The sequence below is a fragment of the Aphanomyces astaci genome (genome assembly GCF_000520075.1).
Source record: "Aphanomyces astaci strain APO3 unplaced genomic scaffold supercont1.16, whole genome shotgun sequence".
Classification (NCBI taxonomy): domain Eukaryota; phylum Oomycota; class Saprolegniomycetes; order Saprolegniales; family Verrucalvaceae; genus Aphanomyces; species Aphanomyces astaci.
The window spans coordinates 1,146,300-1,172,629 of record NW_009798279.1 but is presented as its reverse complement, the minus strand read 5'-3'; the positions used below and the strand labels follow the sequence as shown (position 1 = coordinate 1,172,629).

The 26,330-nt window shown below is 51.7% G+C and overlaps 13 protein-coding genes and 1 non-coding gene across 14 annotated transcripts in view; 6 read left to right on the top strand and 8 right to left on the bottom strand.

Annotated features, from left to right (window-relative positions):
* Positions 1-6: 6 nt before the first annotated feature.
* On the bottom strand, positions 7-84 carry H257_07824. The gene has a single exon. It is a non-coding gene; the product is annotated as a tRNA-Leu (tRNA).
* Positions 85-492: 408 nt separating this feature from the next.
* H257_07823 (hypothetical protein) lies at positions 493-1,206 on the top strand (the record flags this gene model as incomplete). The annotated part of the gene is made up of 3 exons (XM_009833475.1): positions 493-750; positions 809-929; positions 1,003-1,206. Coding segments are annotated over 3 exons (436 nt in total), but the record flags the coding sequence as incomplete, so codon positions are not given.
* Positions 945-5,414, bottom strand: H257_07822 (hypothetical protein). Its single transcript, XM_009833474.1, has 8 exons — positions 4,451-5,414; positions 4,110-4,380; positions 3,885-4,062; positions 3,750-3,843; positions 2,835-3,407; positions 2,009-2,263; positions 1,294-1,596; positions 945-1,229 (listed from the first exon to the last, which is right to left on the bottom strand). Exons 1-8 carry the CDS (start codon positions 5,378-5,380, stop codon positions 1,056-1,058), a joined length of 2,778 nt encoding a protein of 925 aa, XP_009831776.1. The 5' UTR covers positions 5,381-5,414; the 3' UTR covers positions 945-1,055.
* Positions 5,415-5,946: 532 nt separating this feature from the next.
* H257_07821 (hypothetical protein) lies at positions 5,947-8,319 on the bottom strand. The gene is made up of 2 exons (XM_009833473.1): positions 7,855-8,319; positions 5,947-7,768 (listed from the first exon to the last, which is right to left on the bottom strand). Exon 2 carries the CDS (start codon positions 7,705-7,707, stop codon positions 5,989-5,991), a length of 1,719 nt encoding a protein of 572 aa, XP_009831775.1. The 5' UTR covers positions 7,708-7,768; positions 7,855-8,319; the 3' UTR covers positions 5,947-5,988.
* Positions 8,320-9,062: 743 nt separating this feature from the next.
* On the top strand, positions 9,063-10,781 carry H257_07820 (hypothetical protein; the record flags this gene model as incomplete). Its single annotated transcript, XM_009833472.1, has 1 exon — positions 9,063-10,781. One exon carries the CDS (start codon positions 9,063-9,065, stop codon positions 10,779-10,781), a length of 1,719 nt encoding a protein of 572 aa, XP_009831774.1.
* A 1,665-nt stretch (positions 10,782-12,446) lies between these two features.
* Positions 12,447-13,662, top strand: H257_07819 (hypothetical protein). The gene has a single exon (XM_009833471.1). The coding sequence runs from the start codon at positions 12,466-12,468 to the stop codon at positions 13,633-13,635; it is 1,170 nt and encodes a 389-aa protein (XP_009831773.1). The 5' UTR covers positions 12,447-12,465; the 3' UTR covers positions 13,636-13,662.
* Positions 13,663-14,033: 371 nt separating this feature from the next.
* On the bottom strand, positions 14,034-14,592 carry H257_07818 (hypothetical protein). The gene has a single exon (XM_009833470.1). The coding sequence runs from the start codon at positions 14,573-14,575 to the stop codon at positions 14,096-14,098; it is 480 nt and encodes a 159-aa protein (XP_009831772.1). The 5' UTR covers positions 14,576-14,592; the 3' UTR covers positions 14,034-14,095.
* A 328-nt stretch (positions 14,593-14,920) lies between these two features.
* Positions 14,921-15,283, bottom strand: H257_07817 (hypothetical protein; the record flags this gene model as incomplete). The annotated part of the gene is made up of 1 exon (XM_009833469.1): positions 14,921-15,283. The coding sequence occupies one exon, from the start codon at positions 15,281-15,283 to the stop codon at positions 14,921-14,923; it is 363 nt and encodes a 120-aa protein (XP_009831771.1).
* A 32-nt stretch (positions 15,284-15,315) lies between these two features.
* H257_07816 (hypothetical protein) lies at positions 15,316-16,628 on the bottom strand (the record flags this gene model as incomplete). Its single annotated transcript, XM_009833468.1, has 7 exons — positions 15,316-15,351; positions 15,399-15,536; positions 15,596-15,829; positions 15,882-16,228; positions 16,295-16,330; positions 16,391-16,418; positions 16,479-16,628. The coding sequence occupies 7 exons, from the start codon at positions 16,626-16,628 to the stop codon at positions 15,316-15,318; spliced, it is 969 nt and encodes a 322-aa protein (XP_009831770.1).
* A 191-nt stretch (positions 16,629-16,819) lies between these two features.
* H257_07815 (hypothetical protein) lies at positions 16,820-18,722 on the top strand (the record flags this gene model as incomplete). The annotated part of the gene is made up of 1 exon (XM_009833467.1): positions 16,820-18,722. The coding sequence occupies one exon, from the start codon at positions 16,820-16,822 to the stop codon at positions 18,683-18,685; it is 1,866 nt and encodes a 621-aa protein (XP_009831769.1). The 3' UTR covers positions 18,686-18,722.
* On the top strand, positions 18,704-21,007 carry H257_07813 (hypothetical protein). Its single transcript, XM_009833465.1, has 8 exons — positions 18,704-18,866; positions 18,917-18,997; positions 19,053-19,301; positions 19,345-19,456; positions 19,512-19,580; positions 19,633-19,695; positions 19,743-19,847; positions 19,920-21,007. Exons 1-8 carry the CDS (start codon positions 18,741-18,743, stop codon positions 20,018-20,020), a joined length of 906 nt encoding a protein of 301 aa, XP_009831767.1. The 5' UTR covers positions 18,704-18,740; the 3' UTR covers positions 20,021-21,007.
* On the bottom strand, positions 20,199-20,951 carry H257_07814 (hypothetical protein; the record flags this gene model as incomplete). Its single annotated transcript, XM_009833466.1, has 1 exon — positions 20,199-20,951. One exon carries the CDS (start codon positions 20,949-20,951, stop codon positions 20,199-20,201), a length of 753 nt encoding a protein of 250 aa, XP_009831768.1.
* Positions 21,008-21,261: 254 nt separating the features above from the next.
* On the bottom strand, positions 21,262-21,706 carry H257_07812 (hypothetical protein). Its single transcript, XM_009833464.1, has one exon. The coding sequence runs from the start codon at positions 21,677-21,679 to the stop codon at positions 21,317-21,319; it is 363 nt and encodes a 120-aa protein (XP_009831766.1). The 5' UTR covers positions 21,680-21,706; the 3' UTR covers positions 21,262-21,316.
* A 282-nt stretch (positions 21,707-21,988) lies between these two features.
* The window catches only part of H257_07811 (hypothetical protein), a 13,440-nt gene continuing 9,098 nt past the window's right edge, over positions 21,989-26,330 (top strand). The window contains exons 1-7 of the mRNA XM_009833463.1: positions 21,989-22,102; positions 22,162-22,295; positions 22,371-22,599; positions 22,655-23,031; positions 23,423-23,660; positions 23,747-23,809; positions 24,331-24,464. Coding sequence (XP_009831765.1) covers positions 22,034-22,102; positions 22,162-22,295; positions 22,371-22,599; positions 22,655-23,031; positions 23,423-23,660; positions 23,747-23,809; positions 24,331-24,464 — 1,244 coding nt within the window. The 5' untranslated portion in view covers positions 21,989-22,033. The remainder of the gene's footprint in view (positions 22,103-22,161; positions 22,296-22,370; positions 22,600-22,654; positions 23,032-23,422; positions 23,661-23,746; positions 23,810-24,330; positions 24,465-26,330) is intronic.

The window sequence follows — 26,330 nt, the reverse complement described above, 5'->3', positions numbered from 1 at the left end:
AAAGAATGATATGAGTGGGATTTGAACCCACGCCCGAAGACTGGAGCCTAAATCCAGCGCCTTAGACCACTCGGCCATCATACCATATAACTTTTAAGGCTAAGCAAACATTCAGTCGAATGGACAACATAATAGCCAATCAAATGACTTGATCTCGAAATTTTAACCAATGGTAATTCAGAAAGGTTTTGGCCCATTATTTCGCCATGCTCATTCAGTGAGTACCGGGAGAGGTACCGGTAGTTGAAGCCGCGGCTGAAGAGGCACATACAAAAAGCGACGAAGAAGGCCCTGCAGGCAGTGGCGCCGAGAATGACGTTGAAGGAGAAGGCGACGACGATAGATGGATTCGTACGACAATGCGATGTATTATATTACTAGTACTAGTAACTGTAAGAAATGGAATTACAATTTGGTTCGACCAATCACCAAACTCCGTGAAATACAATTTAAACCAATGGGTTTCGTTCATCACTACATGACTTCCATCAGTATGCACATATTTGGCACGAACGAGATGGCGCAACAAGTCGACCGGATCACGGCCAAGGAGTTGGTCGAGATCTTAAAGAACCCCGAGGCGAGGAATGCCGTGCGCATCGTGGATGTTCGCGATGGAGACTTTGCGGGCGGACATATCCGTGGCGCCATCAACGTCCCGGAGGAACACTTCCACGACGACGACGACGTCGATAACTTTGTCGACGAGATGAAGACCGTGCCGACGATCATCTTTCATTGCATGATGAGGTGCGCGCTCCTTCATCCTGTCTCTCGTTCTCATCCCCCCCTCCCTCATCCTCTGTAGCCAAGTCCGCGGTCCGTTCTGCGCGCATCGGTTCCAATCTCGCGTGAACGCTGTCTTGGAACATGCCGCTATCAAGCCCAAGGTGCTCGTTTTGACGGGCGGGTTCCAGCTGTTTCGACAGGTACTATCAACATGAACTCGTTGTGTGTATAAATTGAATATTGTTACTATATGTGGTATACTACTACAAGTAGAACTACAGCCACGACGACGACCTCGTGGAAGGATTACCCAAGGAAGGCGACTATTAAGCTCTTCCTCCGACAGCATACGACTCCCATGTCGGTGGCTCAAGCTGGTTCTTCGTGATAACGTCAATGAGAAACCCAGGCGCAATGCATGGAATGCCCTTGACTGTCCACTGACCCACCGTCGGGTCGGCCTTGCTGCCTTCCCCCACCACGACCAGCGTGTCTTGATCCTACATCATCATACGCTCACACTCTCCATCGCCGCACGCACTTCCATCGTCTCTCTTCACGTACATAGTCGGATGGTCGGTCCAGAATAGTCCCGCCTGCGGCGTGGATGATCCGCCGGCACATGTCTGCCGGCGGCGTCATCGAGTCCGTGCCATACAGCCCAAACTTCTTTCCGTGGAACGCGCCATGAGACCGGCCGGTTGCGATTTCCTGCCGCCAGTACTGCGCCACGGGCGGCCAAATGCGGGGGTCCACCGTGCCCGACCCCCGCTTGGATGACGTGGCGCCGCCCCATTCGAATGGCGCTTCGTCCACAAACGTGCCTTTGGCCAGACATTGCTTCAAGTAGGCGGGGGTTAGAATCCACTACAAACATACTTTTTTGTGATGGATGATTTGTGATATAAATATATATATATCACTCGAGCTACGGTAGCATACAGATATAAAGGTATATATAAATTACAGGATATGCATTTAAACCAAATATCCCAATTCTGCGCGAGAATCGATCCAAAATATCTCACGGCGAAATTTCATTGGCTTTCCCCACCAAGGAAAAACAATGTAGCCAATCAGCGAAGACTGTTTCCGACATATAGACCAATGGGAGCGAGCGATGCGGGATCGGTTGTTTGGTGCGTGATTACTCGATTGAACGGGGTTTGGAAATTCGTACCAAATCAACAATAATACCCTCTCATCAACTTTAGCTACCAGCCATCCATTTTCTTTTGGATATATATATATATATATATATGGACGAATGTGGTTGTACCTTGCCCGAGGCCATTCCACACACCACTTTTTCTGTCCGCTTGAGATGTTTGCAAATGACGTGCGTACACGACAAGTCGAACGCGCGCCTCGTTTCCAGCACGGTGCCGCCCAGCGCCATCACAATCGACGCGTCCATCGCCATGTCCTCATGGGACCCCGTCAACAAGAACGCATACTGCGACGACGCTGCTTTCGGCGTCTTGGTCGAGCCAAGTTGGTCGGCACATTCATTGTCATCGTGGGCTTTCTGTTTCTATATATATATATATATACAACATCATGATATGCGGTATTTATTTGTTTATTTCATACAGTATGATTGATTGCAACTACTAGTACTCCAAATGTCGATAGTATTGTGTGTATTTTTAAATAAAAATGGTTTTTTGATAAAATATATAATATTCAAACGTAATTTATGAAAATCTTTATAAACTTCTTTATTTATTCGATTAAAAAATATATAAATAATTATATACTCTTATAAATAAATAAAATATTTTAATACATTGTTTCTTTTACACTGGAACGACATGGAGAATGACACAAAAACATGTCCAGAAGAAGCATCATATCTCATCATCGGCAGACGAATTGAGCCAATCAGATTGATGCACGAAACACCATCCTCTACGTCGAATTTAGTGTGATACCTAAATTAGTGTTGTATGACTACGAACGACCTACTATCACTATCAGGCCACTTTTTACATACAAAGAATCGATCGATACCCTCGACGCATAAATCAGTCCAAAAGTCAGCCACATTTTGGGTACTAAATACGCCAATACCATGAGACTAGCACAATAACGTGGCTACCTACCTTTGTGGTGGTGGTCCGTCGACGGGCTTTGGGTGGTGGTGGTGTGTCGTCGTGAGCAACGTTGGCCTCGTCATTAGTCGTTGAACTCGGTCGCTTGATTCCTTTAGTCAGTGGTTGCTTTTTCTGCACGGCAGGCGCCACGCGACCCTTTTTAGGGACCCCAGCAACGACTTCTTCGTTGTTTTCAATCGAGTTGGTGGCGATCGCCTTGCGGAGTTGGATCGGCGTCGTCACTGCAGTAACACTAGTATTACTAGGAGTGGCCTCGTGTGGTCGCTTGGACGGGGGGGATGTTGATTTCAGGGGGGTCGTTCGCTGGGGGTCGTCTAACAATGCATCGAGGGCGTCGTCGACTTGAAATTTCGGTCCTTTCTTTCCTCTTGCGGTTGGTTTCGAGTTGGGTGACGGGGGGGGGGCACCAGAGGTTGTTGCGGAACACCTCTTGTCCACCGAGGAAGTGCCAGTAGTAGTCACGACGGGGGTGGTAGTAATACTAGCTGAAATCGATGGCTGGAGCCAAGAATACGTGGCTTCAGGACCTTTTTGCCACTGCTGCACAGATTGCACTAGCCACTGCACACACACACAAGTCGATGTTATGCTTGATATAGGTATCATAAAATAATATAATATATCAAGGCATGTACTATTTACGTTCGTATATTGTCAAAACTGGAGATGAACCGTCTAAGCCAATCAAATCGTATTCTGCTAAATTTCTGCCAATCCAAACGTTTGACTCAGCCGTTGAAAACCCTATATATACTAATCTTTGTATAGTGTAGTTTGTACAAGCTTAAATTGCATCACATGGATTCGAATGCTATTTGACTCACAAGTCCAAATTCGGGTGAAATGCACAATACATATATATATATATATTGTAGTCTACTCTATCTTTCGTGTCGTACGTACCTCCAACTTGACGACGTTGGTCAAGCCCCACGCAATCGACCGCTTGAACTTTTCGCCCGTGGGTTCCAAACACAGCAAATGCGTCGTGTGGCTCCTATTTCTCAAATTTCAAACGAATATAAAACACCAACATACCTTGACAACACGGACAAGTAGCACGCGCCTGAGAGCCGGACCAGCGCTTGGATGTCATCCCTCGTGGGGGACGACCGAGCGCTAAAGCCCGAGAGGGTGATCACACACGCGTCCATGCCGGGGATGCCTCCATGGCGTCGAGATGGCGCGTACAACGTCTGCCGCACCAGCGACGTGGCTACTTTGGTGTTTAAAACCATAAAAAACACTTTAAGGACGACGTACGGGGGGACGTGGCCACGATGGCTTTGGCGGCAATGCACGCCGCGACCCACTGCATGCTCACCACTGGTTTGTGCAGCGTCAACGCGGCCGAGTACTCTGCGCCGCTCTGATAGCCACAGACGACGTACGTTGCTTTGACGAGGTCATGGGATGGCAGCACCGCCGCGCCGAGTGCTTCGAGCGCATGCCGCATGCGAACCTGCAGCGACGACGGAATGTGCCTGGCAAACACAATCACTTCCCCGACCATGGCTTCTGACCTTGGGGCGTGCTGACAAGAAAGAGGTTCAATAGGCATTTAGAATACAACAAGGGAATCTGGGTCACTACTGTGAATATACCTGGGACAGATCCTTCCACAAGTCGTCAGACGCGGGGGCTGGAGGGTAAATCGTTTGTTTCTGGCATGTGTCGATGAGATCTTGCAGCGTCAATGGAGGTTCGTTGGAGGAACTCGAAGGCGACGGCGTCGCATTTTCGGGGAAGCTGAAGTCCGTCTCGGGCACGCGGCGGCCCTGTCGAACGCACTCCTGGACCCAGTCGTAGCTGACGATCTGGGGCGACAGCAACCCGCATTGCCCTAGAAGGTACTGCACCACCATGTCAGGCAACGACCCCTTGCAGCCGCCGGCGGCGAACCGGTCGCAGCCGTCGCGCACAAGCGCCACATTCGTGGCCACGTCGTCCAACATGGACTTGGTCTGGCGCTGCCACTCGACGGCTTGCGTGTAGTCGCTCCCGCTGTTGCGTAGACACAGCACATGCGTCGCAGCATTCGTGGGTAACGACACGAGCTGCCCGCCGCCGTTCACCATCAGGGCGGCGATGACTTTGCGCGGGTCTACGTCCACTTGCACGCAGTACATCACGACGGACGAGAACACTTTCGTCGGGTTGGCCGAAAACCGGTCCGTAGGAAGCAACACCTGCGAATTCTGCAACACGGACCGGAAAATCCATGTCGGCGTGACAAGCGGCACGTAGCTGTCCTCCCGAAGCGTCAAGTAAGAGTCATAATGGCTTGGCGGGCAAATAACGTAGCCTTGGACGTCCGTCGTCGTACCAGGGCGACCACCTTTGCCCTGGACCACGTCGAGCGACTCTGTCATGGCCCCTCCCATCACACGAACGCACACTTGGACGCATTGGCGCTGCACACCCGTAATCGACGGACATATGTACACCCACCAAGCTGGATTCTCCCCAATTGGTGCCTGTGCCACCTCCGCCACCGGCAGTGCCTTCTTCGTGGACTTCGTAGGTCGACCCATGCTGGTTTGATGATGGGGCCCTTTCTGCTATAGCGCCAAATTGAAATAAATTACGTGAAAGCCGAATTCAATACTAAAATCAAATCAATATAAAACCAGAGTTTGAATTCCGCGCTCTAGGATTCGGCTACGAGGTGGTGGGAGTCTATTCAATTGGATAAAATCATTGCATTTAACTCTCTAAAATGCATTTGATTCGCTGGTTTCAAACCAATCAAGGCCACCGATTTTGGATCTAAAGTGAAAGGTCACCAAACCTGACTTTGTACTACTACCGGTAGTAGTAGTATTTGTGACTACATTTCGCAAGCATTTAATTATGCTTACGGGGATATATACGTATAGGTCAACGCCCCATCAAGACGATCATGTGTACTGTACTACCAAGTTTCTCCGAAAAGCACTGTACCTACAGCACGAGGTACTGTAGTAAACACCACTTCATCCCAACTTCCGTAAGTATCATCTACCTGGTAGTTCCAATCATGACGATGTTGTGTGATGGCAACTTCATATATATATATCCTACAATAGTACAGGACACTGGTGCAGTAGTTGTACGAACACGTGCAGAAACTAACGAGTAGTTTAGTAACATTAGTATATGTTTAGGCCGACGTGGACACGTAGATGGTGTTTTTGCTCACGGCGACGCCGACGCGCGAGTCCTTGGACACGACGGTGGTGTTGCTCAAAAAGTAGTACTCGGCGCCGACGTCGGACGCGGTGGCGGCGAGGATGTCGCCCTTGGTGGTCGTAAAGTAGGTTTTGCCCACGGTAAAGTCGGCGTTGTCGATCTTGGCGGCGCCGCCAAACACGACGCCGTTCGCGCCCGACCCGACGCCGACGGGGGCCCCGAGGAACTCGACGACCGTCACGCGCTTGTGCTGCACCTTGTCGAGCGTGCCCGAGTAGACGGCGATGAAGCTCGAGTTGGACACGGGCACGATGTCCAGGGTCACGGCGCCCGACATGGGCGCTGCGGACGCGCCGACGAGGGAGAAGTCGCCGTTGGAGAGGCGCATGAGCGGGGTCACGGGTTCGAGCGAGAACGAGTCGGTGACCTTGAACACTTGGGTGGTGGGGCGGCCGAGGTTGTTGGGGTTCAAGAACAACACCGCGAGGCGGTCGGCGCTAATCGAGTGCACGCTGGGCTTGGGCGACCACCCGTAGAACGAGCCAAAGTCGAACGCACCGGCCACCGCCTGGATGACGTAGTCGCCGCGGAACACGATCTTTTGCGCACTCGTGATGGCCACGGTGGCGATCGTAAGCGCATTGTTGTTGGCCTTGTCGTAAAACGTGAGTGCGACGAGGTTATCCGAGAGCGACGTCGAGTCCAAAAAGTAGGCGGGCTGGTAGTTCTTGTTGCACACTTCGCCCAGCTGGAACACGCCCGTGGCGTTGGCCACCGCCAAGACCACGCACAAGCCAGACCGGTTCACCGGGTTCGAGTTGAACCAGGTGACGACGAACGCGCCGGGGATGGCCGGCACCGCCTGGGGCTTGGAGTTGGTGCACGAGTCCGACCCAGAGTACTCGTTGGCGACGCCGAAGCGCAGCGGCGCGGACACGGAGATGGATCCGTCGGCGGGGGACACCGTGCCCACGTGGATATTCTGCCACCACGAGCCGTTCACGACGTACGTTTCAAATGTGGTCGCAGCGAACTGCGTGGCCGAGATGCGCCCCAGGGTGTTGGACACGGACCCGTTGGCGAGCTGCACCTTTTGCGCGGCCACGGCGGCCACAGACTTGTCGGCGGCAATGTTCACGGGGAGCACGTGCACGACGCCCATGGACGTGGACTGCAGGATCACCGCCTTGGTGTTGCTCAGCGTGGCGATGCCGCGGATCTGGACGCCCGCGAAGCTGTTGTCCTTGGCCACGTCGGCGATCTTGGCCGAGTTGTCCTTGCCCACCGTCACAGTCGTGAGCACGGACGTGGTCTTGTTTCTCAAAAAGTACGACAGGATCGCCGTGTTGGAGTTGTCCACGCCGCTGCGGGCGAGCGACATGAACGCCAGTTCGTCCGCGGGCAAGGGCGCCGCGTCCAGGTACGCGGTCGTGCCGGCGCCCGCGCGCACGGCGCCCGTCGACGTGAAACTCACGACCTTGCTCGCAATGTCCCCGTTCGACGTGAACGCGTCCGCTGTGATCTTGACACCCGAGCTCGACGAGTCGTTGAAGTGGAGCACGTACAACACGATCACGTTCACGACCAACAGCACGATCAGCACCAAGTGCACGACAAACTTGCGCTTGTAGCCGGCCGTGTCGACGGACACGTCTTGTTGGACGTACGGAATTTCAGATGGATTGGCCATGGCGACGTGATGTCTTGCGGACGTGGAAGCCAATTGAAGAATGAAAGGTAACTCTTGCCACCTACACAATTGAAGTAGCCAATCAAGGGGTCATCATAGACAGTGTACCAAATCCTCCGACGGCATTTACCGGTATACTGTACGTACTTTAAGGGGAGGAAGCGAGTGTCGAGTTCTCGTGGAAAGCACTGCGTTCAGCTGAAGTGAAGGCGTGTTGTTCCTAACGCAAGCGCTACATGTACGTACTAGTATGTGAGAGTGAGCTCATGGGCCAACACCTCAGTGCATGACTCAAATGATACGTATGGTCGCATTTGAATGGTTGGAGGTTGGTGCGTCCAGCAACTCGTCCAATGTCCCCCGCCGCAATCTTGAACTTCAACCAACTCGATTTTGAATCACAAGATTCTGTCCAGATCGTCATCTTGGCTCCCACTGTGGTCGGCTTTGGAGGGTGGCCCCCGATCTGACAAGTAACTTACACCTTCGCCCTCAACAAATCTGCTTTGCTCCTCAAACCACCACTTTTATCCTTGGGTGAGTGATCGTAGTACAGTACTGTATGTAGCTAGCGACGCACACGAGCAAATAAGGCCGTGTGTTGCCTCTTCATGGGAATCACCTACAGTAATTGTCCCATAATCTTGTCACTTATCCAAGCTGGTGCATAATCCACATTCGTACAATACAGTACGTTTCTACTGTACGTACGTTTGGTTGGCAAAGGGGTAGATAAAAGTATCCAAGTACAGTACAAATAATGTACGTGGTATGTACAATATTTTGGCATAGAATCGTACTGAGAGTAACTAACCCATAGGTGGCCATCGCCATGTGGGGACGTCGCCACTGATAGGCTGGTGGTGATGGGCTTCGTCGCGTGGATGATCTTGCATGCACGTGCCAAAATGGACTTCTGAACATTCTGGCGACTTGGGGGCACCAACGCTTGCGGAGGATACAGACGTTTGGGGTGAGGCTACTACTAGTACAGTACTAAGTAGGCACATCTGGGATTGAGGTGCCTCTGGTCGCTCTTCACCGCCCAATTTGCATGTACAGGATAGTGTGTGGATGTGGATTAACACGATGTGATTGGCCACCGGCCATGCCTTTCAGAGTTTGTTGTTTCAGCAGGTGGGCGTTTTTCTGACCACCCAAGCCAAAGCAAGTGATTTCATTAGCTTAAAAATCCCATCGAAAACGAATTCACGCTACTTGATTGGCTCACCCAACAGGCACGAAAATGGATGAGTGCCTTAACTCTTGACAAAGGTGGGTGGGTGGGTGGGTGCCATCTAGCATATCCTCTCATTCTTCAATTGGCTTCCACGTCCGCAAGACATCACGTCGCCATGGCCAATCCATCTGAAATTCCGTACGTCCAACAAGACGTGTCCGTCGACACGGCCGGCTACAAGCGCAAGTTTGTCGTGCACTTGGTGCTGATCGTGCTGTTGGTCGTGAACGTGATCGTGTTGTACGTGCTCCACTTCAACGACTCGTCGAGCTCGGGTGTCAAGATCACAGCGGACGCGTTCACGTCGAACGGGGACATTGCGAGCAAGGTCGTGAGTTTCACGTCGACGGGCGCCGTGCGCGCGGGCGCCGGCACGACCGCGTACCTGGACGCGGCGCCCTTGCCCGCGGACGAACTGGCGTTCATGTCGCTCGCCCGCAGCGGCGTGGACAACTCCAACACGGCGATCCTGTCGTACTTTTTGAGAAACAAGACCACGTCCGTGCTCACGACTGTGACGGTGGGCAAGGACAACTCGGCCAAGATCGCCGACGTGGCCAAGGACAACAGCTTCGCGGGCGTCCAGATCCGCGGCATCGCCACGCTGAGCAACACCAAGGCGGTGATCCTGCAGTCCACGTCCATGGGCGTCGTGCACGTGCTCCCCGTGAACATTGCCGCCGACAAGTCTGTGGCCGCCGTGGCCGCGCAAAAGGTGCAGCTCGCCAACGGGTCCGTGTCCAACACCCTGGGGCGCATCTCGGCCACGCAGTTCGCTGCGACCACATTTGAAACGTACGTCGTGAACGGCTCGTGGTGGCAGAATATCCACGTGGGCACGGTGTCCCCCGCCGACGGATCCATCTCCGTGTCCGCGCCGCTGCGCTTCGGCGTCGCCAACGAGTACTCTGGGTCGGACTCGTGCACCAACTCCAAGCCCCAGGCGGTGCCGGCCATCCCCGGCGCGTTCGTCGTCACCTGGTTCAACTCGAACCCGGTGAACCGGTCTGGCTTGTGCGTGGTCTTGGCGGTGGCCAACGCCACGGGCGTGTTTCAGCTGGGCGAAGTGTGCAACAAGAACTACCAGCCCGCCTACTTTTTGGACTCGACGTCGCTCTCGGATAACCTCGTCGCACTCACGTTTTACGACAAGGCCAACAACAATGCGCTTACGATCGCCACCGTGGCCATCACGAGTGCGCAAAAGATCGTGTTCCGCGGCGACTACGTCATCCAGGCGGTGGCCGGTGCGTTCGACTTTGGCTCGTTCTACGGGTGGTCGCCCAAGCCCAGCGTGCACTCGATTAGCGCCGACCGCCTCGCGGTGTTGTTCTTGAACCCCAACAACCTCGGCCGCCCCACCACCCAAGTGTTCAAGGTCACGGACTCGTTCTCGCTCGAACCCGTGACCCCGCTCATGCGCCTCTCCAACGGCGACTTCTCCCTCGTCGGCGCGTCCGCCGCGCCCATGTCGGGCGCCGTGACCCTGGACATCGTGCCCGTGTCCAACTCGAGCTTCATCGCCGTCTACTCGGGCACGCTCGACAAGGTGCAGCACAAGCGCGTGACGGTCGTCGAGTTCCTCGGGGCCCCCGTCGGCGTCGGGTCGGGCGCGAACGGCGTCGTGTTTGGCGGCGCCGCCAAGATCGACAACGCCGACTTTACCGTGGGCAAAACCTACTTTACGACCACCAAGGGCGACATCCTCGCCGCCACCGCGTCCGACGTCGGCGCCGAGTACTACTTTTTGAGCAACACCACCGTCGTGTCCAAGGACTCGCGCGTCGGCGTCGCCGTGAGCAAAAACACCATCTACGTGTCCACGTCGGCCTAAACATATACTAATGTTACTAAACTACTCGTTAGTTTCTGCACGTGTTCGTACAACTACTGCACCAGTGTCCTGTACTATTGTAGGATATATATATATGAAGTTGCCATCACACAACATCGTCATGATTGGAACTACCAGGTAGATGATACTTACGGAAGTTGGGATGAAGTGGTGTTTACTACAGTACCTCGTGCTGTAGGTACAGTGCTTTTCGGAGAAACTTGGTAGTACAGTACACATGATCGTCTTGATGGGGCGTTGACCTATACGTATATATCCCCGTAAGCATAATTAAATGCTTGCGAAATGTAGTCACAAATACTACTACTACCGGTAGTAGTACAAAGTCAGGTTTGGTGACCTTTCACTTTAGATCCAAAATCGGTGGCCTTGATTGGTTTGAAACCAGCGAATCAAATGCGGTTGCGGGCAGCTTTCTTGCATACTAGTAACGTTAACGTTACTGTTATTATTGTGCTTTGCACTTGTTTTGGTGGCGGTTTTACATGGAGTGGTACTTCTGCTGTAACTGTGTTATTAATATTAATATTACATGGTTGAATAAATACTGTACCTGGTGTTTTAGCTAATTCACTGGGTTTAAATAACAAATACCAAGTACTGTAGTAACTCTGAGGAATAATAATCACATGTGATGCTGACGTGACCAAAACACCTTGGCTGTTATTCCATCGCGTAGTACACGCTACCTGCATGTACTACGCGATGAAACAAGAAGATGGCGTGGTTTTCTACGATGTGGCACCATACGTACATCGCTGTACGATAGAACTCCGGCGCATGTCCTCGCTGTGTGTCATTTGTAATATCAAAAGTTGTTCATGATGACCAGTGAATCGTGCAATTTGGTCCCGAGAATAGCAGATATAACTTCGATTTGCACTTTTCAAATGTGCAAAAGCGAGGGAGTTGCATAAATGACCTCCCTATAATCTGTAACGAAACGTGACATCCTAAATCACGGTACGGATTTTCTAAAACACTGGGGAAACACCCAGGTTTATGGTGTGAATAGCCAAAACGAGTGAAAAAGCACAATATATATAGTAAGCACTACGTAAAAGGGCAATTGCGATTGACCAACTTGGTTGCGATGCCATTGGTTCATAAGCCACAACCACGACGTGAGTGGCAAGGCGTTGTCCATGACTGAAAGGCACTTTCGACTGTATACAGTACCCCATCATTCCTATGTCTCAATGTCATCCCAAATCAGTTTAGCCTGAACAGAATCAACGTGCCATGCTATTGCAATGAGTATCTGCACTGTCTACTGAGGGGGCTGAACCAACAGCAACACGGGTGGCCATGGACATGCCGTGACTGACCAGTCCTCGGATTGAAGTCGTCGCGTCGGCCATCCGTCCAGTTCCACAAACTTGGAGCAAAGCGTTGTGGGCCACTCACCAGGTGTATGCCCTGCTCACAAGTATCTTGGGCGGCCGCTCAAGATCGCACGAAATGACCTTGGGTTTGTATCGATACAGGGTAGGGTTGATAGTATTCATTGCCACAGGTTGTTTCGAAAAACGCATGATTCGGTTTCACTATGCATGTTGAACCACCTGGCCAACGGTAAGAAAGCGAAACCTCTACAAATCCATGAAAGGATCCCTATCAGAAAAATCTTTGCCCATTTGAATATCTTCTCTCAAGGTCCAAGATGAGCGCGAGCACCACGGCGGCCCCGGACCTGGGGGCGGCGGTGCCTGGTAGCTGGCCAGACAACATCACGTTAACGGAGCGTCTCACGATCATCTTGTTGCCTGTGGTAACCCTCTTCCTCATCTTTGTCCTGCTGCGATGGATTTGGCCTGTCCCACAAAGTCAAGCGTTGCCCAAGTTTGCTGGTCCCAAGTATGGCGCCACGGACGAAAAAGAGTCGCTGACGTCGATCAAGAAGAAAGAGAAATCTTCACTTTGTGAAGAAGGCGAAGTGGCGGGCGACTACGAAGACAGCTGGGTGAACACGTTCGACATGGTGTTTTTGATCTTCATGCTGCTGTACTTGGCCACGATGATCGTGCTGACGTACATCTTTGCCCCGGAGTACTTCACGGACGTCACGTTTTGGCTCATGCAATTGCCCAAGCTTGGGTGCATGATGTTGGTGTCGTTGATTGGGGGTATCATCTGCCGTTGCTTCTGCTCCGTCGACGACAAGGGGTACATTATCACAAACAAGAACTCAGCGTTCAAGGTCAACTACACGCGTAAACTGCAGCACTTTGCCGCGTACATGGTGCCGCTTGTCATCAAGAGCGACTACCACGGCCCGCTTGCCCTTGGCTGGGGCGATTTCTTCACCATGCTCGGGTTTTTAGTCTTGATCAAGCCGTTCCGCGAGAACCTGTCCTTCTTCATGCTGCAATTCAACTCGTTGGATCGCCCCGAAGATCGCCCGCACACGTTGAAGTGGATCATTGCCGGGAACATTGCACCAGGGCTGTTCATCCTGCTCTTCTTCAAGTGGCTGTTTGGCGAACAAGGGGCGCTCACGTTTATCATCATATACATCACGGGTATTGGTGATGGGCTGGCCGAACCCGTGGGAATTGCATGGGGCAAGCACAAGTACAAGACGGCCGGGTGCTTCTCCAAGCGCAAGTACACGCGCAGCTGGGAAGGGTCGGCGTGCGTGTTTTTGTCTGGCATGGTCTTCCCCGCCATTCAGTACGCCAATTTCGGCAGCTTCACTCAAGTGCTCATTGCCATGTTGGTGCTGCCCCCGACCATGGCGTACGCAGAAGCCACGGCGCCCCATACGATGGACACGCCCGTGTTGATGATTGGATGCGGTGTGATTTTGTACTTTATCACGAATTTCATCTAATTAATATGAGTGCCTTATTCCGTTCAATGTGTAAAGGTCGTCGTGGGCACTGCCTCGTGCGCACCACGTCTGGCGGCCAATCGAGATGTGGTTGGTAGAGTTGTTGCTAAGCATATACTAGTAGCTAAGAGCTCGGAATGTTCGATGGCATGTGATGATCATGCACTGTATCACATATGCGGCTGACTCGTGGCATAGTACGATCGTAGCTGTATGATGGGCGAGTGCGACAGAGTTGGGGTCGGAACCCTCGCTGTCATATGTCGAGGTATAGCCCCTGGCTCAACCTACTGCACTCGGCACATACTACACTGGTGTGACAAAGTGCCACCACTTGCCCTCCATGAACGTTGTCGCAATCTACCTAAAGACTTGCAAGCCAAACCTACAGATTGTACCCCAACACTGCCATCGTCGTTGAACCTAATGATTGTTTCGACTAAGGTGACATTACTGTAAATCACCATCGCTTGACCCGCCAGTCCAACAAATCGTCGTCCTCGTCTTCGTTGGCTGCGTCTTCCAGGGCTTTTCGCTTCAACTCCAACGCCGCGCGCTTCTCCATGACGTGCGCGACAATGTCCGCGGGAGTGTCGACGTTGTCGTCGTGCTCCAACTCGGCCGTGTCTTCGTCCTTGACGTCGCTGTCGTCTGCCTTTGTCACGCGCAAGATGGTCTTCCTGACTCTGTTCAAATACTGCAAGTGCTGCAGTTTCTCCATTGCTTCCCCTTCCTCGGCCTCCTCCGCCGCGGTCTTGACGTTCTCTTCGCTGGCTTCTTCCTTCTCAACTGCCGCCACAAAGCTCTGGAACTCTTGCCACTCCAGCTCTTGAGCTTTCGCCACTTCTTCCTTCACGTTGAGTTTCCGTGCCTTTGCATCTGCCAGTGGGTCGTCAAAGAAGCCGGCAGGAAGGGCCTCTTCCTTCCGCTTGTTGCTCATGTTATCGAGCGATCCACAGTTTACCATGTACATCAAACCAGCCAATCAAGTGTCGTTCAGATACATTTTTAACCAATAAAACGTATTAAATGTATTTAGCCAATGAGATGCTAAGAAATCATCCCACATTTGCATTTTTTGCAATCGCTCACGATGTTCATTTGCGATGAAGCGGCGATCGACTTGACGCGGGTACACGTTGGTGTCAAGAGCGTTCTGCATCCCAAGAGTAGCGTACTCGTGCTTGATGCTCCCCCATCTTCGTCGTCCAGCCCGTCTCCCCTGATCTACATCACAATCGGCGAGCGAAACATCTTGGACGACATGTCCGAGTTGTCGCTGTCGCTAGCGACGGCGGAGTCCATGACTGTTGGCGACAACAACTTGTTTGAGAGCGGATGTATCATCAAGGCCAAATCCATTGGTAACAACAATTGGTTCGAACCCAAGTGTGAAGTAGGCGATGGCGTGGTGATCGGGGACGACTGCGTGATCGGCACTGCTGTCGTTGTGCCTCCCCACACGGTGGTACCAAGCAACACCATCTTGGTGCGGTTGCCAGATGGACGTATCATCCAAAGACATCACAAGGAGTTTGCGAGGAAAGCCAAGCAAGTACTGCAAGACAGGTATATTGGTGCCTTTACAGAGCCAACGAGCCAGGCGTACCTGCCCCGAAACCACCGGATGAAGACCAAGTAGTAACATGCCAATATATTACGCCACAACCACAGTCGTTGTTACTTGAAATACGTGTGAAACGAGTACCGGTCACCCTACCACGTCCATGGAGCCAGCAGCAACCAGACGAGATGCGGCATACCTGTCGCATTTTCCGGCTGAGACTGATTTCTTTGTACTCTGGAATGCTTGTGCCGCGGCGGGTGACGCGGTGCTTCTTGGCTGCGGGCTCGGCATTACTGCCAGCGGGAGAGCCAGGGGCATGCATGGAGCGGAAGGTCTAACGCATTCGAGTTGGCCCCAGGGGTAGGTAGGTACGTAGTCATTGAGTTTGCATACCTCATCGATCGAGGTGTACTGTTTGGTAAAACTTGACCTTGGAGAATTCTCTTCTTCGACGTCGCATGCATGCAACAAGCCAGCCAACTCGGCGCTAAGCTCGTTGTCCCGAGTTGGACTGTTCGAAACGAGCGGCGGTGGCTGCTGTTTGAACGTTCGTTTACATGGCGGTGTTTGCTGCACCGTGTTCATGGCGTTGTTGGAGGTGGTGGCGGCGTACATCGGCAGGGTAGACTATGCATGCATCAATGGGATGCACAGTGTTCTCATATGAAGTGTTGCATACCTGGCGAAGCTTTACTTTGGCACTGGGCTCTTTATACACGACGAGTTTGTGCTCGCGAAGTGCCTTTTTCGTGACTATGAGATCTACATCGGGCGGCTTGCCCATGGAAGATGGCCTCTGCGCCGCTCTTTTCTTCAAATATGACGCCATGTGGGGTCGATATTGGTCAGTGGAAGGGGAATTCTTGGAGGATGCGTGCGCGTGGTGGACTATTGCCTTGGTACCAGACGTCCCCTTCGACGACTTGGGTGTCAAGTCACATTGCACCGACGCATCTTGGCGAGCAAGAGGTGGATTGTGGATGGGGCGTGTTGTTTGGGCCTTGACTTGTTGCACATGATATTGCACTATTGATTACCAATGTATTGTGTGTGATACACGACGAGAATGGAAGAGTCATGTACAGTACATACTCATCAAGATATCGGCTCGGGCACAGTTCTTCTTGGCTACAAGCCCAGCATGAGTCAGTTCGGCACATCACGATCCAAGGATGAATTGAATAGTACCAGTTACGAGCTCGCATTTTGCTGCGTTCTAGTTCCACAAAAGGATTGTCAAATCAAACACAGTGCAAGTGGACGTGGTGGTATGTACCAGAGACGCCGCGAGTTGCCGGTTTGCGCTCAAAAGCCGTTCCCTTTCTTCATTCCTGCGCTGCAACTCTTCTGATGCTTCGCATCGACACCGAACTTGGGTGTTGTTGGCGCTTTCTAGCGCCGTTGGAACTCTCTTCCCCCGCCGCATGCCGCCGCCGTCGCCGTCGTCCGAGAAAGGCCAGATGGAAATGCACGATTTGGGCAACAATCTTTCAATCGTGTTAATTGGTCAGAATAAGCCAATCAAAATCCTTTGAATTCATATTCCACCAATCATTCGAAAGGACAGTTTCAAAACGTTTCGTGATTAATGGGAAGGGCAATCAATCATCTTGTCATATGCCATCCTACCCGCTGTGGTCTTCGGACTGGGAGGTCGTGGAGCATGGAGTACTTCTCTTGTGGAGAGACGTGTGGGACCACCTGCAAGGACCCAACGAAGATCTGTCGTCGTTGGCACGTTTCACGGCCAATTCAAAGATGTGGACCACGTTGAGCTCGCTTCTCGGTTGCGCCCACCCTCGAGTAGAACTCGCCGTGGTGCATTGTTTGTCTGGTTTGTTTTCGCGGCAGCCACAACTGTCTCAACTCAAGTCGCACATTCAACTCCAAGAAAGTCTGGTCGCCACCCATTGCATCGAGAATCTCTGTGTAAAACTCATATCCCCGTACGACATGGCAAACCCCACGGCGCGGGAAACGCAGGAACTCGTGGCGCTGACCATGATCAACATATGCAAAGCGTCTCATCATGTCGATCGCGTGTGTGCTGCAGGTGCGATGGACGCATTTACCTTCCTTGTCCTCCAAGACGAGCCCTTACGACTAAAAGTTGAGTCGTCCGACATCATCGATCACGTCCATCGCATGCAGGAAGCATCGCTGCAATGCATCACACTCTGTGTGGAGCACTCCATGGCATGCCTGGAAGACTTCGACCACACAGACATACTCGTCCACGTCCTTGCCCATTACGTGCTGGACCACCAGCGTAACTCTCCGCGCCGCGTCCAGGTTGGCATGACACTCCTCGCCTCCTGCATGAACCACCAGCCCCTCATATGCAGGCTTCTCATCCATCATGGACTACTCCAGGCGCTGACTTCGATGTTGCAAGCCTCTGTCCACCTCCAAATGTTGGCCTTGGAAGCCCTGAAGTACCTATTGACATGCAAATCCAAACATGACAACAACATTTCTCGTGAGACCGTGGCGCACCTTCGTATGTCTGGGGGCCTCATCTACCTCGCATGGTTGGCTTGTGCTCATGCAAACTCGAACGTTGAACGAGCCGCGACCAATGTGTTCGCAGCTATTGTACAATGGGCCAATGCCAGCGACGAAGGCGGCGTGCTGGCACAGGACCTCGTGGAGCAGGGCTGTTTGCTGCTCCTTGTACAACGCCAAGACTCCCCAACCTGGCTATGGCTCCTAGCACAGCTCAGTGGCGAGGACAGCTCCAACCATCTCGTGTCGGCAGCTGTGCGGTCTACCAACGACCTCTTGCGCACGAATGTCATCGTGGGACTTTGTGTTATGACCAAACTCACGATGGCCTCCTCGGACGAATGGTGGCCATCCGTTCAATCCGTGTTGATGGACAGCTCGAACACGGCTATCTGGTGCCACGTGTTGCGTGTGCTAATTGAGTTGTGCTGTCCAGTGACCATCAAGTCGACGTGCTACGACGACCGTCCAAATGTTGTGCCGCGGCTACCGCTGCCATTTCTGCATGGCTCGTTGCTGACGCTGACGTGGCCAAGTCAAACTAAATCTGTCTCCAAATCTGCCATGATGCAGAACAGTGCTGCCGTGGCGACGATGCTGTACGCGGATGCCACGTGCGCTACCATTCCCATGCCCCATGCTATCCCATCGCATTGCATGGATTACTTCCTCCAAATGTGTCAGCGCACCACTGCATCGCCAGTCAGTCGTGTCGAAGCCATGGATTGCGCCGATCTACTCGACTTGGCGTCCGTCGCGCAAAAAATGGGCATGCTAGCTCTGCTGAGTTCCGTTGAAGATGCGTTGAAAGTGCAGTACTTCCCCCATCAGGTCGCTCGCGTGCTACGAGACGCAGTGTCCATGCGCATCCCATCGGTTGTGCTGATTTGCCTCCATGCAATGCAATCCCTCCCAAGCCCCACCACCGCCGACGACGACGACGCCACTGCCCTTGCCATCGGCATGTTGCTTGGTTAGTTGTAACCGTAATGTTATCCGGACGCGTTGGTCATCGTTTCAACACTTGCCAACAATGCGTTTTGACGTGAAGCCGGTCACGGCGGTATGTTCCTGCCTCGTCATGGCAGCTGTGTACGTGGGCATCCTGTACTGCTGCCCCAAGGGCATTCGAAGTCTTCCTCGCGACCACCCTCGCCATGTACTTCAATGCGTGGGTATGTCGTCGTGATCGCCGATGCCTTTGTGTAGATCCTAGCTCGGTTCGCGCTCATTGTCGTTGCCTGTGCTGGGTTCCCCTTCTTCCTGCAATTGTTCGCATCGGAGAAAGAGGTATGTCGATGGATATGGCTGCGCTATATCGTCGAGATATTGACGACTTGCATAGGACGGCGGCGTCACCCTAGCCTACAAACTCGGGTTCCACGCCAACGTGCTCGAGACAGTCACATGCACGCTGCTCGCAGTGCTGCTGACGATGCTTCTGTTCGCAGGCTCCATCGTGTCCAACAGTCTCGAAGTGTACGCCATCAAGCAGCACAACTGCGGCGCGACCTGGCTCGATGCATTTCGTGAGACTCAAGTCTATCGCAACTTTACCCTTGATCGATTGCCGACATTGCGCACCCTCATCTTTGTACCTACCATGTCCTCAAACGCGGCTTATGCAGCCATCTTAGGGTCCGTTGACAGAGGAGTTTGCCTTTCGCAGCTGCATGTTGCCGCTGCTGATGGATGCTGGCTGGTCCGTCTCCACTACGATCTTTGCGAGCCCCTTGGCCTTTGGTGTGGGTACGAAGTCCTTCCTATCCGGAGTGGGTGTATCATCTGACTTGAACTGTCTTAGCCCATGTACACCACTTGATTGATCACATTCGGAGCGGTCGACCTGTTCGTACAGCCGTGGCGATCGTTGGTACAGCAGCATCCCATCCCATTTTAATGGCTGACAAAGTTCCTTGGATTAGTGTTTCAGTTGCTCTACACGACTGTGTTTGGCATCTACGCCAGCTTTGTGTTTCTGCGAACAGGTATAAAACATATCTATATGTCGATTGAACGGCGTCCTGGTGAGTAGGTCACTTTTACGCGGTGGTTGGTGTCCACTCATTCTGCAACCTCATGGGGTTCCCCGATCTATCGTTTCTGAATGCAGACCACCCCCTTTACCGCTTTCAGCCACGTATATATATATATATATATGCATGCATCCCCTGCCTTTTCCTTGGTTCTTCCTAACATTCTTGGCTCCTAGTCATTCTGGGCACGTACATTTGCGGCATCGCGGCGTTTTCAACGGCGTTGTTTCCACTTACAGGAGTGTTCCCGTCCCTGTATTGGCCATCATCGTCCTAACTATCAACAAGATAATACCACCTACATGAACGTTGCTTGGATTATTCGACTATCAACTATTAATATATACTGTACCTCTCTGCGCCTTGCTTTCTCATGTACTAGTAGTACATATACTAGTATCTACAATTCAGGTTGTACTCGAGCTACTGTGTTCGTCCGATGGAGAGGGGGTTGGTTAGTGGGGCACAGGACACTGTCCAGGGTTGATTGATGTCATCCCGGGTACAGGACACTGGCCGGTGGGAATCACGGATGTCGCCGGCTCGACTTCTTTGGGTCGTCGAAACGTCACACTGTGCAAGTACTTGCCCGTCTTGGCCATCTGCTTCTCCTTGTCGGTCGGGTCTTGTTGTCCGTGGTATAATATCGGGCACATAGCAGTCATCATGAAAGCATACACATGTCGCCACGCCGCTTCCATCTCGGCATTCCACACGCCGTCGCCCGAGCACTCGCGGACCGCGGTCAGCAGCACGTTCCCCAACACGTTGTAGTAGCCCATCTTGACCTTGTATTTGTTGTGGCGATATGCCAAGTCCACAACCTTTTCAATCGCGTTCTCCACGTTCGCTTCGTTGGTCACGGTCTGCACGATGCTGATCAGCGCCTTGCCTTGGATGATGATACTGGCCCGGAACAGTGGCTTCACTTCGGGCGCAGTCTTGAACAACGACCCGTAAAAGTAGTCGTAGAAGAACACGACGGGGGAGCTGCCAGGGGCCACCTTGGCCTTCATCCCTGGCGTGTTGCCGCTCGCGATGGCTTCCCAAGACGACAGCACGATCTCGCGCATCCTGGTCGTGACTTTGCACGCTTCCATGGCAAAGTTGGGGCAATGGATCTGCAGGTACTTGAAGTACTTTGGATGCAGTACCAGCCCCCCTTCTTTGGTCTGTGTCAGGGCCTGCACAGAGTACTTGATGCCCATAGCTTTCGCCGCTTTCAACGGTGCGCCGAGAGACAGGCGATAACAGTGAATAATACTTCACATAAACAAGAACCACCGACGTGTATTTATAGGCTACTGATATCACCCGCCATATTCATTCGCCCAAAATGTAGAGCCCCAAGATGGCGCATACGCAGCATAACTGTCTACCCGACAGTGGTTAAAGTACTGTAATCTGGAGCGAGACTACAGCTCTCAACGCAAGAACAGCCACAGTGTTCGCTCCTCTAACGTTATAGTTGAAAAGGACCTATGACGCTACGATTACAGCTGGCGATGCCAAGCAAAGTATGTGAATGTACAGCAAGTTCTTGTTCAGTTTGGCAAATATAAACCGCAGAGTCTTAGGTGGACGAGGTGGGGACATTGGCCTTGTTGACATGCGAATGCTGGCGATGCTGCTGCTGCTGCTTGTGCATCGAGCGAATGGTATTGAGAACTCCACGCCGATCAAATCCTACTTCGACTGTATCGGCAGAGCCAGCTGCGACACTGATCATCGTGGACTCGCACACCAATTCTTCGTCGTCATCTAGTTGGTTGCTCGCTTCCAAGTCGTGGTCTAGGATCTGTAGCATTTTCGATTCGGATATCTTTTGCTTGAGCTTGGACTGGAACTTGGGTGGCTTGATGGTATGAGGTCGACTGAGTCCTTCCGCCGTCGCGTGTTTGGTGGTGGCACCCGCGCTGTCGTCTTCTGGGTTCATCGCAGTCGCGGGTTGACTGGGGTAGCTAATTCTGTTGTGGTCGTTACACGACCGGCCGTTTCATGTTTCCTTCCAGCACTCCCGTTGATAGAGTGTGCCTATGCGCATGCCACGCGTCAACTGATCCATGGAGCTTCAGTGCACGGCAAGTTGCCGTGCCATCACCGCAAGAATGTGGAGCCAGATGACTCTTGGTGGATGTTGGGTGGGATTCAAGCAGATTTGATTGGCTCGACAATGTCATTGAGTGATTTGATTGGCCAAGACGCTTGTCATAAAAATGAGCCGCATTCATTGGCTGAAATCTGTACGAGATCGTAGGCACCGCCCGTTTATCTGCCGCCTCCTTTCGCCATGGACACCTGGACCTGCCAAGAGGTCGGGGAATGGCTCCAAGCAAAGGGTCTTGGCGAATATGTGGAGGTAGACGTCGCCGGTGCATATGTATCCACTCGTTCCAGGTGGTTCATGCTCATGAGTAGGTCTTCCGGCAGCAAGCGGTTGACGGCGCATGTCTCATCGAGTTGAATGACACTGAGACTCTGAACAAAGCATTCAAGATGCCATGGGGGCATGGTAACCGCATTGTGAACGGAATCAAAGAATACGTCGACAGGTACCTCCTCCTTCCTCCATGCTTCCTTCTGTCGGACTTGAGTCTGCGTCACCAGTGCTGCTTGTTCTTTCTCAGCGTTCTGGAGCTGGTCGTCCTGCAAGCATCCCCGCTGGTCATGGAGGCACCGACCGCCAACGCCATGGGAAAGATGTACCACTTCATGGAGAAACTCGACCTGGACACGGAGCGCGCGGCGATTACGGACATCTTGACGCGGCACCTCCCCGACAAGCGCATCCGCGCGCGGTTCGAAGTGGCGACCGTGGATTCGTTCCAGTCGTTGCTCACTGCGTATCACGTCAAGGTACCACCTTTCTTCGTTGCTACTGTCGAATTTCACACCACACAACATTGCCTAGGTGCTGCACTTTTCCGGGCATGGCGTCGGGTCGCAGCACGAACTCTGCTTTGAGAACGGACACGGCCTCACACACAAGATCTCCCGCGGCGACCTCCACGGCCTCCTCACATCTTCGTCCAACACGTCGCTCCAGGTGGTGTTTGTCAGCTCGTGCCACAGCGAGCCCGTGGCCAGGGTCTTCGAGGCCGCGGGGGTGCCGCATGTGATCGCCGTCCACTCGGACTCGCGCATCGTCGACGCCAGCGCCAGAGACTTTGCCAAGCACTTTTACCTGTCGCTGTTTGCTGGCAAGACGGTCGCGGCGTCGTTTCAGAACGCGATCACAGCCATCAAACTCAGCGCGTCCACCAACTCGCACCGCGCGTGCTGCTGCAGGTAGGTACATTTCTAGTCTTTGTAGTTACTATTTGGACATTTGGCAAATCCATCGATCGTGTTTTTGTACTGATACTTGTATTTACGGTTTAAAAATATCAAGGGGTGATGCCCATCACACTAATTTCAGTCCCACACTAATTCGTTATTGATTGGTTGAAAACGGACGAGTTGCTGCAATCGGATTGGCTAACTGCTTCTGCTGAGTCTTGTGCACATTTGATTATGTCGATAAAGTCAGCATTGAATATCACACAATAAGACCACCAAACTCTAAAGCAAATATATATATATTCGTTTTCTTTTTTGGTGTTGTTCTTATATCGGGCCATGCTGTGTAAAGGATGAGAGTTTTCACAGATTGTAAATATCTTGGTGCGTACGTACGTAGCCACCTCCACTTGAAAACGTGCAAGTGGTGGCTCGGCGGCGGCATCCACGCCAAACACTCACCGACCGACTGCTGCTGCAAGCCCGGGGTCAAGCTCCCCCACGACGAAAGCAGCAAGTTCCTCCTCGTCGGCACCCATGCCGATCACCGCGTCGTGGTCTTTCCGTCCATGGCGCGCGGGTCATTTGTCGACCTCACGCCGCCGTGCCCGTCCAACATCCCCGCCATGTCCAAGCAGGTAGGTAGGAAATAGTGTGTGTGTGCCCATGTAAAAACTTCACACGTTTAAAGTGTCTCATACGGACGCTATGGTTGTGGACCTAGTTTGTCGGTCGACATGTCGAAACGTACCGCCTCGTGCGGTCGATCTGGTGCGGCCACGTCACGGTAAGAAGGCCTTGGTATTGTCCTTTTACCCAAAATTTGGTTGACTTTTGTGCGGATTTTTTGCCAAATCTATCGATCGATGCTTTGTACTGAATTTTTGTATGTACAAATCGTTTCACACTAATTTAAACCAAACACGAATTCGATGTTGAAATGGGCCAAGAGTGGAGTATTTGATTGGGTACTTGATTCGTGTGATCTGGGTTTTGATTGGTCGTATATCATCGATATGTCTGTCGATTTGGTTTTTTCTGTTAATTCAATTGAGCACCACCCAAAAACACTCCAATTTCGAATCGACTTGACAATATATATATGCGTGTTTCACCCCTTTGTCACCTAGAGTTTATTTTTTGACAGATTATAGTGAAAAATGCATAAAAAAAGAGGCGAATACTGTGTTATGAATTTCTGCGTTCATGCGATGATTCGTTGTGCTTGAACGAATTCTATTGCGTGCATCATACATATATGCATTGTGGAGATGGTATCTATAATAATATAATAATAATATTACACAGGTGTGCACTGGGGCTCCGGGCATCGGCAAGAGCTCGCTCGCGTTGGCGGCGGCGCATTATATTTTACAGCGCCGCGTGTGCCCCGACGGCGTCTTCTACGTCGACTTGGAAGGGCTTGAGCTCAGTGCTGTGCGGTACGAGATGTGGGATCTTTTGCGGAATTCAATCTGTGCCTTGTATGCGGTGTCTGCGGCGCCTTTAACGGCCATTTTGTTCGATCCGTCTCCTATCCCAGTTGACATATTTCACTCAATATATATATATATATATGGTGGATGTATATAGGTACGCCATAGCGCGCAGCGTGGGGCTGTCCACGGGCGACTCCGAGTCGAGTTCCGACGCCGAAGTGTTTGCCGAGCTCGGGTATGTCGAGATCTCTGTATCTCTTATTTGAAAGAATTATACTAAATGACCATCATTCTTTATATATCGATGCATCGACAGTGTGGTGATGCTACTCTAAAAACCCTGTCATTGGATGTGTCGAATACTTGCATATATATATATTACCCCTAAAAGGACGGGATTAAAGGTCTAATTAATTATTCGAAGTGATTTTACTCAATACATATATATACATATACTACTTCAAAGTACTTTGACGTATCGTTTTATTTATAGACATTGCATTTTAATCCATATTATATAGATAGTATTATATATATATATATATATGGATGATATTTTTTTCTATTTCCCTTCTTTTCGTGGCATTTTCCGTACCGTATTTATTCATGAGCAGCCGTCTTTGATTCTCTCCCAATCTAACCAGTGCAACAATAATATTGTGAATTCGCTATAAACTTCCAAAATGCGGGTGGTTTGTCTAATCAATACTAGTACCAAGAAGGTCTGATTGGTTGAATATACTGGTCTTTTCCGTAAGAGCCAATCAAATCCACTAAAAAATTTGGATTAGCCAATCCTAGCGTCGTTGATTCGTGATTCGAGAGATTGATTCGATGGGGTCTGGAAATTTGTACTATCGAATGAATCCACCATACGTCGATCACTTGTTTGGGTCACGTGATTCATTCTGTAGCACCAAGCGTTGCTTGCTAGTACTGGACAAGGTGGAAGACTTGCTGGATTTTGACCAAGACAAGACCCAGGCGTGGCTCGGCCAGCTCGTCGCGTGTGCCAGCAACACGCGGTTCCTCTTGGCATCCCGCCGCGCCCCCGTGATCCCGAACGTGACCCTGCAGCACTACACGATTGACGAGCTGTCTCCGTCGCTCTCCGAGAGCCTCCTGCGCCTCTGCAACCCCCTCTGCAGCGTCCATGAAGCCCGCAGTCTCGCGCGTATCTGCGGGTACCTCCCACTGGCCCTGCGCGTGATCGGTCGCGCCCTGGCCAACACCCGATCCAACTTGACCGCAAACGACTTGATTCAGCGCCTCCAGGTATCATGCATATATATATATATATAAATGTATATATGAATAGGCAAAATTATACCTCTTTTATTGAAGTATTTGACTGGACAAATGTATCCTAGTTTGTTGTATCGTTTTTATTGCGTGTTCGACTCTGAATTTACTCAAGTGGTCCAACCGCCAAACAATCGCCAGACCTGTGAAATCGCATATATATGTGATTAAGTTTAACAGGTATTTATTGTAAATACATGCCAACATTCAATCTTTTAAACCAATCATATTGCAACCGTCATTCTTTTTGGCCAATCACCATGCTTGTTTTTTGGTCGATGTGTCAATCCCCCAAAATTGGCCTAATCGTATCTTTTTTTGGCCAACACGCGAGCAATTCGAACAACCATGACTAGTGTCCCAACGGGTTTCTTACCCACGGTTTTGATTGTAATGAATTCATGGATATTCTCATATATATATATATATATATATATATCGAAAAGTGCCGTTTTTTCACAACACGTGTGTATGGTGGTATGTTCCAGAGCGAAGAAGGACGTTTGGAGCGGTTTGCGGGGCTGCCGAATGCGGGCGAGAAGGAGTGCATTGATCGCTGCATCCGGT

Bases quoted from the DNA above. Each gene is read 5' to 3' on its own strand.
- H257_07822 (XM_009833474.1), bottom strand. From the start codon at position 5,380: ATGGGTCGACCTACGAAGTCCACGAAGAAGGCACTGCCGGTGGCGGAG. The intron at 3,408-3,749 runs GTACGTACGACA...GTGTGTGTGCAG, and splicing joins CCAACGTCGTCAAGTTGGAG to TGGCTAGTGCAATCTGTGCA. The intron at 1,230-1,293 runs GTACGTGAAGAG...ATGATGATGTAG, and splicing joins TGGACCGACCATCCGACTAT to GATCAAGACACGCTGGTCGT.
- H257_07821 (XM_009833473.1), bottom strand. From the start codon at position 7,707: ATGGCCAATCCATCTGAAATTCCGTACGTCCAACAAGACGTGTCCGTC.
- H257_07819 (XM_009833471.1), top strand. From the start codon at position 12,466: ATGAGCGCGAGCACCACGGCGGCCCCGGACCTGGGGGCGGCGGTGCCT.
- H257_07818 (XM_009833470.1), bottom strand. From the start codon at position 14,575: ATGAGCAACAAGCGGAAGGAAGAGGCCCTTCCTGCCGGCTTCTTTGAC.
- H257_07813 (XM_009833465.1), top strand. From the start codon at position 18,741: ATGCGTTTTGACGTGAAGCCGGTCACGGCGGTATGTTCCTGCCTCGTC. The intron at 19,302-19,344 runs GTACCTACCATG...CAGCCATCTTAG, and splicing joins CATTGCGCACCCTCATCTTT to GGTCCGTTGACAGAGGAGTT. The intron at 19,848-19,919 runs GTATATATATAT...CTTGGCTCCTAG, and splicing joins CCTTTACCGCTTTCAGCCAC to TCATTCTGGGCACGTACATT.
- H257_07812 (XM_009833464.1), bottom strand. From the start codon at position 21,679: ATGAACCCAGAAGACGACAGCGCGGGTGCCACCACCAAACACGCGACG.